Consider the following 15,255-nt stretch of genomic DNA (forward strand, 5'->3'; position numbering starts at 1 on the left):
AATAGTCTTTAGTTTAAAATCCAATCTGTCTGATATGAGAATTGCTACCCCAGCTTTCTTTTGAGGTCCATTGGCTTGAAAGATGGTATTCCATCCCTTTACTTTCAGTCTGAATGTATCTTTAGGTTCAAAATGAAGTCTCTTGTAGACAGCAAATGGATGGGTCATGTCTTTTTATTCGATCTGCAACCCTGTGGCATTTTATGGGAGCATTTAGGCCATTTACACTGAGACTGAATATTGAGAGAGATGATTTTAATGATGCCATGTTGCCAGTAAAGTCTTTGTTTCTATCGATTGTGACTTTCTGTTCTGTATCACTCTTGGGGCCTTTTTACCTTTATAGAACCCCCCTTAATATCTCCTTAGGGCTGGTTTCGTGGTTACAAAATTGGTCAATGACTGGCGATTCTGGAAGGTCTTTATTTCTCCATCAATTCTGAATGACAGCCTTGCTGGATAAAGGATCCTTGGCTGCATGTTTTTCTCTGAAAGTGCTTTAAAAATACCCCCCCAACTCTTTCTCTCATTCCAGGTCTGTGTAGACAGGTCTGACGTAATTCTGATACCTTTGCCTTGGTACGTGAGAAATTTCTTTGCCCTGGCCGCTTTCAATACTGTATCCTTGGATCTAATATTTGCGAATTGCACCATGACGTGACATGGCGTAGGTTTGTCGTGGTTGAGCCTGGGAGGGGTCCTCTCTGCCTCTTGGATATGGATGTTTGTTTCCCTTGCTAGATTAGGGAAGTTTTCAGCTACAATTTGTTCAAATATCTCTTCTAGACCTCTGTTTTTCTCCACCCACCAGGGATGCCGATGATTCTGACATTGGAACGTTTCATTGAGTCAGTAATCTCCCCGTAACCTACATTCATGAGCTTGGATTTTTTTGAGTCCAGATTCTATTTTAGTTTTCTCTTCTACTAACCCATCCTCCAATTTGCTGATACGTTCTGCCTCATTCACCCTGGTCGTCAGAGCCTCTAGTTTTGACTGCATTTGGCTCATAGAATTTTTAATTTCTGCCAGGTTCGCTCTCATTTCTGCCGTTAGAGATTCTATATTCTCATTAACATTTTCGTGAATTCTTTTTTCAAGTCTACACATCGTCTTGACCATTGTTACTCTGAATTCCATTTCTGATAATTTGGTTACATCCACGTCCATTAGTTCTGTGGCAGAGGCCACAGACTCATTATCTTTTCTTTGCTGGGGGGGACTTCTCCTTCTCATCATTCTGATGAGGCGAGGTTGCGGGGTTGTCCAGAGCCCAAATTATTGACCAGGACCCAGGCTGTGCGCCCTTGTTTTATAGGGATCTTAGGGATGTGGGCTTCTTGATTTTTCAGCCTGCCTTCTGGGGGAGGGGCCTGCCGTGCCGATACTCAGGCAACCCTGTTTGGGTAGAGTCTCCGTGTCCCCTGTGAGGGGGGATGGGGATGGGCATACTGTGAGCCGGTATTTCCAGGCTTTTGTTCTCCGGCAGCTTTCTCTGGTGGTTTGCTGTGCCTCTTCAGAGAGTCAGAGCAGCAGTGGCTGAATCTCAGCCTCTGTCTCAGAACAGAGGGATCACGGAGCATTCTCAACTGATGTTCTGGCCGCTTTAACTCTGTTTCTGTTGGTGCTGCTCAACCCTGCAGCGTCCTGGGATGTGCGCCCCACACCCGGCGTCCCAGCCCTCACTTCCAGGGCCGACGCGTCTCTGTCCTTTGTGTTTCTAACACCGCCAGCCGCCTGCCACCCCCGCGCGTTCTGGAGCTCCCGGTCTCAGTCTGGTTCCAGTGAGCACACCGGAGCTCCGGTTTTCAGTCTGGTGGTGCACACTCCCGGCTCACGGTCTCAGTCCGCTCTTTCAGGGGTGCCATCCGCGAGTCCGCCCGCTCCCCCATGCAGGTGTCTACCGCTTCCTGGCGCCCGAACGCAGCAGTTCCCTCCCCCTTCCGTTTATCTTCCGATATCTGTGCACGGTTTCACAGCTCCGTGGTTCGTACCTCAATACTCAGCACTGGAGATGTTCATTAGTAGAGATCCAGATGTATCTTCCTGCGTCTCAGGCTGATTCCGTGATGTTCAGGCTGGTCTGGTACCTATCCAACTCGACTCAGGGGACTGGCTGAAAAAGGGGTCTCCTACTCCTCCGCCATCTTAACCCCTCCTCTAACTGTGAGTATTCTTGTGCAACAGTTGGTCTTGTTCTCAAGGGTCAGGAGAGCCCTCTTCTGGACACTTGGTGCATTACAGACTTTCTGCTTCCTTTCCTTCTTTCCAAAGATTGTGTCTACTGTGCTTCAGCCTAGACCTTGGCGGGGTGATACACACAAGACACGCCTGGCCCCTGAGTTCCTGGAACAACACTGGGGGCAGGAGAAATGAAGATCTCAAGAAGACAGGGAGAGTGACATGGAAAGAGGTTGGAAAGCTAGGAAGGCTGGATTATACGGGGCCTTAAAAGCCAAAATGAAGAGATTTTAAGTCTAGTGGGTCTTTGTTGGAGAATGACGTGGTGTGATTTCACCTTTTTTTTTTTTTAAGATGTATTTATTTGAGGAGGGAGAGGGAGAGAATCTCAAGCAGACTCCCCACTGAGCATGGAGCCTGACATAGGGCTTGATCTCACGACCCTGAGATCACGACCTGAGCTAAAATCAAGAGTCAGGTGCCCCCGATTTCATATTTTTTAAATATTTTTAAAAAAAGATTTTATTTATTTATTAGAGCATGAGCAGGGGGAGAGACAGAGAGAGAAGCAGACTCTTAGCTGAGCAGGGAGCCCGGCATGGGGCTCGATCCTGGGACTCCGGGATCATGACCTGAGCCGAAGACAGATGCTCAACCAACTGAGCCACCCAGGCGCCCCCTGATTACACATTTTAAAGTCACTGTGGTCGTATGCGGAGGAGAGATTCCTGCGATGGAAGCTGTAATCCATTCTCCACAGTAGCGTATACTGAGTCACAAGTGAGAGGACTGCATTTCGAGAGACCTGTGAAGGAGAAAGAAGGCCTTCACTGTGTCCTATGGCTGTGGGGAGCCACCAGTGGGCCCCTCCTGTGAACACAGTGGCACAGGAGTCAATACAGGCCTAACCCATATGGCTACTGGACTCGCTCCTTTGTGTCACTCCCCTCCTCTGTCTGTCCTTTTTCCTGGCTTCCGTGCCCAACTCCCAACCATTCATGTGGTTTTTGATTCTTGGCTGTCCTCTGCTGCCTCCAGCTCCAGCTCTGCCTGGTTGCTTATTCCCTTTTCTTGCCCTCGCTGGCTATCTGCCTTTTGGCCTAGCCTTTAAGAGTTGGGAGTACTCCCACTGCTTACCTTCCTTACCTTCTTGTCATTGGTGGTGCCCATATACCCACTCCCTGCTTTTGTCTGTTATAGCCCAACCTCACGGGGCTGTGTCAGTTCTCTCCCCTCCCTGTCTCCCAGCAGCTGGGCACAGAACACACTTCACAGCCTCCTGCATGGTCTGATTTCTGGTCACAGTCATCTTGGGTCTGGGAGGCTGCAGAGCAGAAAAGCACAGGCTCTGAGACATGAGTTTACCCCAGTTCTTGTCACCAGCTGTCTCCAGAACAGGCAGAGGGCTGCCGGTAAGGATGCATGGTGAGAACTTATGTAGTGTTGACCCAGAGTGCATGATTAATAAATCCTTCCTTTGATTATGTTTTAATATTCTATCAAATACTGAAGCAGATCCTGATTTGAAACAGATCTCAAGAAAGAAGACCTTGGTTATCCTGGACTAGAGATCTTTGCTTATAATTCTTTTTTTTAAGTAATCTGTACACCCACCATGGGGCTCAGACTCACAACCCTGAGAAGAGGAGTTGCATGTTCCACCAAGTGAGCCACCAGGCACCCCAGAGACCTCTGCCTATAGATGGACTCCTCAGCTCTTTGCTTGAAGTCTCACACTTTTGCTTCAGAGTTCCGAATGTAAACTCTATCAAGGTCCTGGGTTTCCAGGTATTTTCAGCCCAACCATTTTAAATGCTGAGCAAAGAGATGACTGAACTGCATTAAATGGAATAATAATGGTTAAAGGCTTTCTGCTCTGGGTTCCTAGCTGGAAAAGTCTGGAAACTTTATATTGAATAAATTTGTAGGAGCAACACTTGAATCTAACTGTGGCCAGTTGTGCGTCTGCCTCTGAAAATGCCTTCTGCTTTTTCAGGTGCAGCTCATTTTTCTTCTTGAGCTATACTTTGATTCCTGAGCAAAACTTACACTGACATTTCTCCAAGAATGTTCTCTCTGTGATAGAAATGGGGAAGGATAATAGCAAAAAAAAACCCCAAAACAACCCAATTTTTTTGTTCTTATGTAGGTAAACTAACTCAAGCAAGGGGTTCTATAACAGAACCTATTATATTGTGACAGAAGATATTTCCTTGGATGATTTTAAGAAAACAAGAGCAAGAAATACATCTCAACTTGTCAATGCCTTATTAAAAGTCAGTGCCAGAGACTAGAAGAGAATTAGGGACCTTTGAATACCTCATTTAAATCTAATCAGAGCTGCTGTGTTTGAGGAGGGGAAAGAAGATCGTAGTAATACTAAATTTATTTCTCTTTCAAACTGGAGCCCAGTATTTACAAATCGATATTTGATGTATGGATCAATATTTATTTGGGGAAGTGATGAAGTACAGAAACTCCCATATGAACGGTTTGCTAGCTATTTTCTGAGAGATGCTAAAGGATAAATGTGTAAATGCCTATGAACCCAATTTTTAATGAAAAACCAAGAAATTTTAGTTTTAAATAACAGATTCTATTTAAGACAAGGCAAGAAACAACAATTGTTGGAGAGGATGTGGAGAAAGGGGATCCCTCCTACATTGTTGGAATGCAAGTTGGTACAGCCACTCTGGAAAACAGTGTGGAGGTCCCTTAAAAAGTTAAAAATTGAACTACCCTATGACCCAGCCATTGCACTACTGGGTGTTTACCCCAAAGATACAGACGTAGTAAAGAGAAGGGCCATATGCACCCCAATGTTCATAGCTGCATTGTCCACAATAGCCAAATCATGGAAGGAGCCGAGATGCCCTTCAACAGATGACTGGATTAAGAAGCTGTGGTCCATATATACAATGGAATATTACTCAGCTATCAGAAAGAACGAATTCTCAACATTTGCTGCAACATGGACGGCACTGGAGGAGATAATGCTAAGTGAAATAAGTCAAGCAGAGAAAGACAATTATCATATGATTTCTCTCATCTATGGAACATAAGAACTAGGATGATCGGTAGGGGAAGAAAGGGATAAAGAAAAGGGGGGTAATCAGAAGGGGGAATGAAACATGAGAGACTATGGACTATGAGAAACAAACTGAAGACTTCAGAGGGGAGGGGGTGGGGGAATGGGATAGACTGGTGATGGGTAGTAAGGAGGGCATGTATTGCATGGTGCACTGGGTGTTATACGCAACTAATGAAGCATCGAACTTTGCATCGGAATCCGGGGATGTACTGTATGGTGACTAACATAATATAATAATAAAATTAAATAAATAAATAAATAAATAAATAACAGATTCTATTTAAGTTATTAAAACTTAACAATTTTGAATAAAAACTAATAATTATTGTCAAATAATTGAAAAAATACAGTTAATATAGTTGGAACTGAGGAGAACTAGTAGTCAGGAAAAGTATTAAGAAATTATAAGCTCAGGGGCGCCTGGGTGGCACAGCGGTTAAGCGTCTGCCTTCGGCTCAGGGCGTGATCCCGGCGTTATGGGATCGAGCCCCACATCAGGCTCCTCTGCTGTGAGCCTGCTTCTTCCTCTCCCACTCCCTCTGCTTGTGTTCCCTCTCTCTCTGGCTGTCTCTATCTCTGTCAAATAAATAAATAAAATCTTTAAAAAAAAAAAAAAGAAATTATAAGCTCAAATGTATAATAATAAATTTGAAACTTTTTTTAGAGAGGTGGGGAGGGGCAGGGGAGAGAAAGAGAATCTTTTTTTTTTTTTTAATAAGATTTTATCTATTTATTTGACAGAGAGTGACAGCCAGCGAGAGAGGGAACACAGGCAAGGGGCAGTGGGAGAGGAAGAAGCAGGCTCCCAGCGGAGGAGCCCGATGTGGGTCTCGATCCCAGGACCCTGGGATCAGGCCCTGAGCTGAAGGCAGACGCTTAACAATTGAGCCACCCAGGCGCCCCAGAAAGAGGGAATCTTAAGCAGACTTTACACCTAGCACAGAGCCCGATGCAGGGCTGGATCTCATGACCCTGAGATCAAAACTTGAGCCAAAATCAAGAGTTGGATGCGTAACTGACTGAGCCACCTAGACACCCTTAAATGAATTATTTTTCACAAAACTAACCAAAGAACAAAAATTGGAAGGGACCAAAAATGTATAGAAAAGTCAGGATAACTACCAGAGGTAAAGCGCCTGGGTCTCATGTTATGTAAATTTGTCCAAGAAAAACATTCATTTATTGAACACAATTGACTTTGTGCCAAGTAGTGTGCTAGGCTTTCAATAATTCCCTCTGGTTCTCTTATCTTGGGAGAGATTTTTACTGAACAAAATAGTAAAAGAATAGGAAACATATTCAAAGAAAAATATATTCTTGAAAGCTAACCTAGTATAGTTACAGTGGCATGGTTGGGAATGTTTGGTTAGTGGCTTTACCAATTAAATCCATTGAATGTGGCCCCACAGTGTCCTGAAGTTTTATTCTAGATTCGTTGGAGTTTGTGATAATAGGTAAGTTTCTAAGATTCAAATGACTTTCCATGTTTATCTCCTTTTATATTTGTAGGTAGAGTTAAAAATGTATGTATAATTTAGGCTATTAAATTGTAGTTAGTTTATCAATGACAGTACTCCTGAAATCTTTACCTACTTGTGAATTTCAAACCACTTTCTACATTTTGATTTATTTTTAGATCTTTTTGTGTAGATAGGAAACATCAGGAAGCCTTTTTCTTGCTCAAGGTCACAGAGAGCTGAAACCTGGTCTTGTTCCTCTGAACCTTAGTTCTTTCCAACCTACTAGGCTGCAAGCCCACTAATTACCCATGCAAAGAAATTATGCATGTGTTTTCATTGAAGTTGGGTTGGAGAAAATGTTGAAGTAGAAAATAAAAAGGTGCCCCTGGGTGGCTTAGTCAGTTAAGTGTCTGCCTTCTGCTTAGGTCGTGAGCCCTGTGATAGGCTCCTTTGCTCAGCGGGGAACCTGCTTCTCCCTCTTCTTCTTCTTCTGCCCCTCCCCCCGCTCTTGCTCTCTCTCTCTCTCTCTCTCTCTCTCTCTCACAAATGAATAAAAAAAAAATCTTCAACAAAGAAAAAGAAAAAAAAATCAAGAGAATGGGAGATTGTGTTCTTTAGAAAATATGAAGTGCCAGACTTATAACTAACTCAGAGTCTTAAACTAATAATTATATCTTAAAGTCAGATTTTAATAATAAAGAAGAAAAATTTACTCAGCTGTATCGTATGTTGGTGTCAAAAAGAGATCTAACCTGGAGTTTGAAACTTTTTTCAAGAGCATGTTTCTTCATTGTTAAAATGTCTATCCTGGGGCGCCTGGGTGGCACAGCGGTTAAGCGTCTGCCTTCGGCTCAGGGCGTGATCTCGGCGTTATGGGATCGAGCCCCACATCAGGCTCTTCGGCTATGAGCCTGCTTCTTCCTCTCCCACTCCCCCTGCTTGTGTTCCCTCTCTCGCTGGCTGTCTCTATCTCTGTCGAATAAATAAATAAAATCTTTAAAAAAAAAAAATGTCTATCCTGCCCAGAGCAATTTACACTTTCAATGCCATCCCTATTAAAATACAATTGGCATTTTTAAAAAGCTGGAACAAACAATCCTAAAATTTGTATGGAACCAGAAAAGACCCCGAATCGCCAAGGGAATGGTGAAAAAGAAAAACAAAGCTGGGGGCATCATGGTGCCTGACTTCAAGCTATATTACAAAGCTGTGATCACCAAGACAGCATGGTATCGGCACGAAAACAGACACACTGACCAATGGAACAGAACAGAGACTCCAGAAATGGACCTTCAACTCTATTGTCAACTAATCTTTGACAAATCAGGAAAAAATATCCAATGGAATAAAGACAGTCTCTTTAATACATGGTGCTGGGAAAATTGGACAGCTACATACAGAAGAATGAAACTCGACCATTCCCTTAACACCATACACAAAGATAAACTCAAAAGGGATGAAAGACCTCAATGTGAGATAGGAATACATCAAAATCCTAGAGGAGAACATAGGCAGTAACCTCTTCAACATCGGCCACAGTGACTTCTTTCAAGACACATCTCCAAAGGCAAGGGAAACAAAAGCAAAAGTGAACTTTTGGGACTTCATCGAGATAAAAGCTTCTGCACACCTAAGGAAACAGTCCACAAAACTAAGAGGCACCCCATGGAATGGGAGAAGATATTTGCAAATGACATTACAGATTAAGGGCTAATATCCAAGATCTATAAAGAACCTCTCAAACTCAACACTCAAAAAAAAAAAAAAAAAAACTCCTTCAAAAAATGGGCAGAAGACATAAACAGACACTTCTCCAAAGAAGACATACAAATGGCTAACAGACACACGAAAAGATGCTCAACATCACTGGCCATCAGAGAAGTACAAATCAAAAACACAATGAGATACCACCTTACACCAATTAGAATGGCAAAAACTAACAAAATAGGAAACAACAAATGTTGGTGAGGATGTGGAGAAAGGGGAACCCACTTATACTATTGGTGGGAATGCAAGCTGGTACAGCCATTCTGGAAAACAGTGTGGAGGGTCCTCAAGATGTTAAAAATAGAGCTACCCTACGACCCAGCAATTGCACTACTAGGTATTTGTTCATAGCAGCAATGTCCACAATAGTCAAACTATGGAAGGAGCCAAGATGCCCTTCAACAGATGAATGGATAAAGAAGATGTGGTACAGATTTACAATGGAATATTATTCAGCCATCAGAAAGGATGAATACCATTTGCATGGACATGGATGGAACTGGAGGGGATTATGCTAAGTGAAGTAAGTCAAGCAGAGAAAGACAATTATCATATGGTTTCACTCATATGTGGAACATAAGCAATAGCTCGGAGGACCATAGGGGAAGGGAGGGAAATCTGAAGGGGGGAGAAATCAGAGAGGGAGATGAACCATGAGAGACTATGCACCCCGGGAAAGAAACTGAGGGTTTCAGAGGGGCGGGGGTAACAGGGTGATGGGTGTTAAGGAGGGCACGTGTTGTGATGAGCACTGGGTGTTATACATAACTAATGGAGCATTGAAAACTACAGCAAAAACTAATGATGTACTCTACAGTGCCTAACTGATAAAAAAAAAAAAGAATTTAAAAAAAAAAGCATGTTTCTTATTGTGGGGTCAGTGGACCACTTGTGTTGAAGTCAGCTGGAGAGCTCGGCAAAACTGCTGTTGCTGCATCCCTACACTCACTGTGCAGCTTCAGGAGCCCCTTGGGTAATCCTGACGTGTAGGAGGTTGTGAGCGGCTGCCCTGAGGCCAGCAACCAAGCTTGGTGTGCTGTGGGTGTTTCCCCTAAGAAAAACAGAATAGCAGAAGATGGTGACCCAGATGGCTGCTTTCTATGGTCTCTCCCTTCCTCCCCAGCCCTCTAGTCATTGGAGGGTACCCTCTAGGAACAGTTCCTTCTGCTCGCTGCTACTGCCTGGGCCGACCAAGGGTTCCTGGGTGGGCACATTTAGGCACATTACTAAACATCTCCCAGCATCACTATCTGCATCTGTAAAGTGGGCATCACATTAGTACCCGCCTCATAAAGTTGTTAGGAGATCATCAGCTAACGTGCTTAGAACAGTGCCTGGTATTTAATAAACACTAAATAAATGATAGCTGCTTTTGTACGCATATTTTTATTTTTATTTTATTTTTATTTTTTTTTTTAAAGATTTTTATTTATTTACTTGACAGAGATAGAGACAGCCAGCGAGAGAGGGAACACAAGCAGAGGGAGTGGGAGAGGAAGAAGCAGGCTCATAGCAGAGGAGCCTGGCGTGGGGCTCGATCCCACAACACCGGGATCACGCCCTGAGCCGAAGGCAGACGCTTAACCGCTGTGCCACCCAGGCGCCCCTGTACGCATATTTTTAAAAAGGCTGATGCTTTTTGAAACATTTTCTTCTGCCTACTAGTGAACTGTCCAGTTTTATTTAGTTCTTTGCCTAAAAAAGTTATTGAATTGTCTGCTCCCTTTTTTGTACCCACCATACTTTGAATATACAACTGCGGCAACATCTAGAACACTTGATGTGCGCTCGTTCTACATGCTCGTCTCCCCACAACCCAAGGGTAGGAACCAGGGCTTATTCACATGGCACGGTATACGGCACAGGGCACAGAAGCTACCAAATAGCAGGCAAAATCAAGTGTTTTGGTCTATTAACTACTTTACCATTAAATGAAAGTGTTCCATGGCTTAGAATATTTCTCAGCCTTAACTCTGGGGGCTTAAATAGGGTATATCTGTGCTGTATCACCAGAAGACAGTGTTTGGAAATATCAGTTGATAATCCTGATTTACATTATCAAATAAAATTGGATTACATAGTTTAGCTCTTAGGACGTTCTAGAATATACTTATGTTTTCATTTGCATGTTATACATGTTTCCTATGATAGTCAAAACTTAATTGGAATTTGAATAATTGAAATTCAGTACATATTTATGTAATACATATCATAGTTACTTATTTTACTCTCTCACTTGGTCTGAGTATCTGGAATATGTCTGGAATATTGGCAGGCAACGTATCTAGATTATTTAAATATTTAAACCTTACATCATCGTATTCCCCAAGCTGGAAGCTCTGTGATGTGAAGTACTGATCTTGCTGGCATTTTTCCTTTTGCAAAGGACTAACACCAATAGAGTATATAGAGTTTCAAAATCGGATGTTTGATGAATGAATTTGAGCTGATTCTCAAAGAACAAATATTTATTGAGTACTGACCAGGTACAAGATTCATAAACCTTAGATTATCTAGTCCAAAGATGACTTTTGTATAGATTCTGATTTCAAAGAACTTACAGGCTGGAAGGGAAAGTAAGTATATAAAAATACTTATTCTTGTCCCTTTATGGAAATTTTGAGAAAGTGCTAGGGGAACTTAGGGGAGATGGTTATGGAAGTTGATTATATACATAAAATCAAGGTGAATTGGGCCAGGGAGGCAACTAACCAATAATCGACCAAAAGTCAGTAACTGTAACACTTTTCCTGAGAGTAGAGTTGACATTGTGCTGTCTCGTCCTAGGTACTTTCCTTTCTCTTCATTGGTCTGATGTCCATGATGATTCCCCTGTGTAGGGTCTTTGGGGCCCTCATTGCTGTCTGTCTCATCATGGGTCTCTTCGATGGATGCTTTATTTCCATTATGGCCCCCATTGCCTTTGAGTTAGTTGGTGCCCAGGATGTTTCTCAAGCAATTGGATTTCTACTTGGATTCATGTCTATACCCATGACTGTGGGCCCACCTATTGCAGGTAAATATAATGATTCTCCAGTAATTTACTATATGTAAAATATATTATAATTTTTTGGTTACTGGTCTTTTGCTTTTGTGTGTGCCTTACTGATAACATTTTTAATAAGACCAGCCTTGGATGACATGTTGAAAAATTTTGCTGAGGAGTCCCTTTTACGCTTATTGATACATAACACACTCTATAATGTTTAATTGTAAGCTTCTGGGCTTTAAGCTTTCACAATTCCTATATTTCATTTAATATGTGTTTTAGAGAAATGGAAACATGGTTGCTTTTTAAAAAAGAGATGAATATTCTGAAAGATTTCTAAATATGTATGCTTTGTGTAAGAGATCATATACCCCCCCGGAATAATTAACGGAAAATAGCATTTAGTGGAAACAACTCAAATGTCCACTAGTGGATGAATGGATAAACAGAATGTGGTGTAGCTATACAATGGGATATTATTCAGCCATAAAAAGGAGGGAAGTACTGTACCAATACATGCCACCAGGTGGATGAACCTTGAGAACATTACGCTAAGTGAAAGAAGCCAAATACAAAAGGTGACATACTGTAAGATTTTATTTATATGAAATATCCAGAATAAGTAAATCCATAGAGGCAGAGAGCACTGGTGGTTTCCAGGGGCTGGAAGGAAAGGGGATTAGGGAATAACTAACTGCTTAATGGGTATGGGATTTCCTTCTGGTGTGATAAAAATATTTCGGGACTAGATAGAGGTGGTGGTTGTACAACATTGTGAATGTGGTAAATGGCATAGAAATGGTTAATTTCATGTTCTATGACTTTCATCTTTAGAAATCTTCTGAATAGTATAAAGGTGCCTCATGTTCAGTATTACTTGGGTGCCAGTGTGAATTACTAGGTTATGATTCAATAAAACTGAGATAAAATCCAAATGTATGTATTGTCATCTTTGTCTGGCATGTGAAGGGCTCAGAAAAAGTTCATCCTCATGTCCAGAACCACACACATCTAGCAACTTTGCCAACTGGAAACCTAGTCATGAACAAGCAAGCAGTCACTAAAGGTCACAGTCTCCTTGTAGGAGAACCCTCCAGCCCTTCCCCTGTCCCCTGTTTTTACATCTTACAACCTTAGGTTTTTAGGGTTTCCAAGTCTACAGCAGATTAGAAGCAGCAGTTTGGTAGGAATGGTGTTTGCAACTAGAAATAACTGAGAACAGACGAAAGGAGATACTGGAAACTTCCAAAGTAGGTAGAACACGCGGCAGCTGGGAGCAGAAGGCTCTTGGTTCACCAGGAGGCTCTGAGGGATCACAGCATTACAGTCAGACATGGTAATTAGTGTTCAGAAGGAGGAAAGCTTTAGTTACATACGGAATATTCTGATTCAGAAGATAGGAAAGTTGTAGCTATATATTGTATACTTTAGATTTCTGTCTAGAATAAATGTACACTTTTTTAATGTGCCAGTACTTGACAAATTCTCAGCTGTTTATTTTGAAAAGTCAGATTCTCAATTCAGTATGTTCCCTGGACATTTCAGTAACTGAGATTTTATAGTAAAAGTTACAAAAGTTTAGAAACACTAAGATAACTTTTAAAATCTGGGTTTTGTGGGGCGCCTGGCTGGCTCAGTTGGTAGAGCCTGTGACTCTTGATGTCAGGGTTGCGAGTTCGAGCCCCATGTTGGGTGTAGAGATTACTTAAGAAATAAAATTTTTTTAAAAATCTGGATTTTGTTAGAAAAATTAGAAATAAGGAGTATTCTGAATGACAGTTTACAGAAGAAGAGCTCAAGGACCTATCAGAATGCGAAACATTTTACTCCCGCGTGCTGACAAATATATTTAACAATCTAACCTTTTCATTTTAACTCTCAATCTATAATTTTTCATGCTTTTGAATTCTCATTTTATTTTATTTTTAAAAAGATTTTACTTACTTGAGGGAGGAAGAAAGAGAGAGTGAGCACACAAGGAGGGGGAAGAGCAGAGGTAGAGGCTGAGGGAGAAGCAGACTCCCCACTGAGCAGGGATGGGGGCTCGATCCCAGGACCCTGGGATCATGACCTGAGCCGAAGGCAGACGCTTAACTGACGGAGCCACCCAGGCACCCCTTGAATTCTAATTTTAAATAGTCTTATGTTATTTCATAAACAAATAGGCCCAAGAAGGTTTGAAAAGTAGACATTGTGAGGTATGTGTGTATGAGAGAAGTTTCAGCTTGGTGGTTTATCCACTTTCCCCTGAAATAAGGACCGTTTGTACTCTGGGTCAGAATACCCCAAAGGCCCCTGAATAGTTTTGAAAAAGCCAAAACTTGGTTACAAATATTTTTTTCCATGTAATATCTTGGTACACAAACCCATAGGCCTGTGGTCTGTGACAAGATTAAAGTCTTAAGATCTTTTCCTTTGTCATATCAGAAAAGGTTTATACTTCAGACCCATTTCCTTAGAAATGTGTGACTGATCTGAGACCTCTAAGAGCCACACTTGTTCTCTCTTGGTGACAGTTTTTTCCCTTCCCAGGATTACTTCGTGACAAGCTAGGCTCCTATGATGTGGCATTCTACCTCGCTGGAATCCCTCCCCTTATTGGAGGTGCTGTCCTTTGTTTTATCCCCTGGATCCACAGTAAGAAGCAAAGAGAGATTGATAAAACCACTGGAGGAGAAAAGATGGAGAAAATGTTGGATAATCAGAACTCTCTGCCGTCGAGCTCACCTGGAATCTTTAAGAAAGAATCTGACTCTGTTATTTAATGTCTTATATACCTCCACCAGACTGAACTTGCTTTCAGAAGTTTAAGCAAGTTTTCCTTTTATATAAATTGCAAATTTCTTATTTTTTTAATTACACCCTAAGAATAGCACAATAATTGGGAACTAGAACCTTATTACTACAAGAACCATTTTCTGCCACTGAATAGCTAGCTGTCTGATATTTCCATGAGTGTGGGGGCAGAGACTCTGGTATATGAAAACTTACGGCGGGAAGTCAAATATTGTGAGCATTGACACTATCTCAGTAAAAAGCAACTCTAGAAACTGTGAAGGCTAATAAGCTTGTACAAATATTTAAAAATACCTCAAGCTATAATGAAAGGGTTGCAGTTTGGTTAGGACTGGAAATACTGTTTGTTGTCTCATGTGATGTTTTTAATTTTGGTATTTCTGTTTTAATTTCTTCTGCTATTTGGAAACTTTTTACAAGATTTAAGCCTGGATTCTAGATAATGTCAGATCTACCTAAACCTCAAGTCTGTGTTAAAGCTGCTTGCCTGCTGTTACACAAGATCTGAAATTAAGTGATTCTGTCTTGCTCCGGTGTCGGGGCGCTTCTGGGAGCAGATGGTAGCACCGTGTTCAGATGCAGTGCATGACACGGGAGGGGTCCTGGTCATAAGGGCGGAGCAATTCAGGAGGTGGCATTTCTTCCATTCACCTTTGTTCCCTTTCGCTTTGCAGTGTGTTTTACTCAAGTAGCCAGAACCCCCCCAAATTTCTGAACTTGTTTAAAGTGAAACAATAAAGTGAAATAGAATGAATGAAAGAGATTCTGGCCATTTTAACGTAGCATTTTTCTCACTTCGGGATTTGTTAGCACGAGGACTTGACATTTCCACGGAGTCTTACTGAGCATGTTATGGTTGCAGTTTCAGGTACAAACAGGGAAGAAAATCTTTGTATTCATGCAGAAAATATTTCTGATAGAAACAATTGCTCAAATTGGTTTATAAAATTAATGGGTCTTGAAAGGTTAAA

The 15,255-nt window shown here is 41.8% G+C and overlaps 1 protein-coding gene across 1 annotated transcript in view; it reads left to right on the forward strand.

Annotated features, from left to right (window-relative positions):
- SLC16A10 (solute carrier family 16 member 10) overlaps positions 1-15,038 on the forward strand; it is a 116,686-nt gene extending 101,648 nt beyond the window's left edge. The window contains exons 5-6 of the mRNA XM_002929846.4: positions 11,287-11,515; positions 14,021-15,038. Of these exons, the coding sequence (XP_002929892.2) occupies positions 11,287-11,515; positions 14,021-14,253 (462 nt within the window). The 3' untranslated portion in view covers positions 14,254-15,038. The remainder of the gene's footprint in view (positions 1-11,286; positions 11,516-14,020) is intronic.
- Positions 15,039-15,255: the final 217 nt, after the last annotated feature.

The sequence above is a fragment of the Ailuropoda melanoleuca genome, chromosome 10, assembly GCF_002007445.2.
Source record: "Ailuropoda melanoleuca isolate Jingjing chromosome 10, ASM200744v2, whole genome shotgun sequence".
Taxonomy (NCBI): domain Eukaryota; kingdom Metazoa; phylum Chordata; class Mammalia; order Carnivora; family Ursidae; genus Ailuropoda; species Ailuropoda melanoleuca.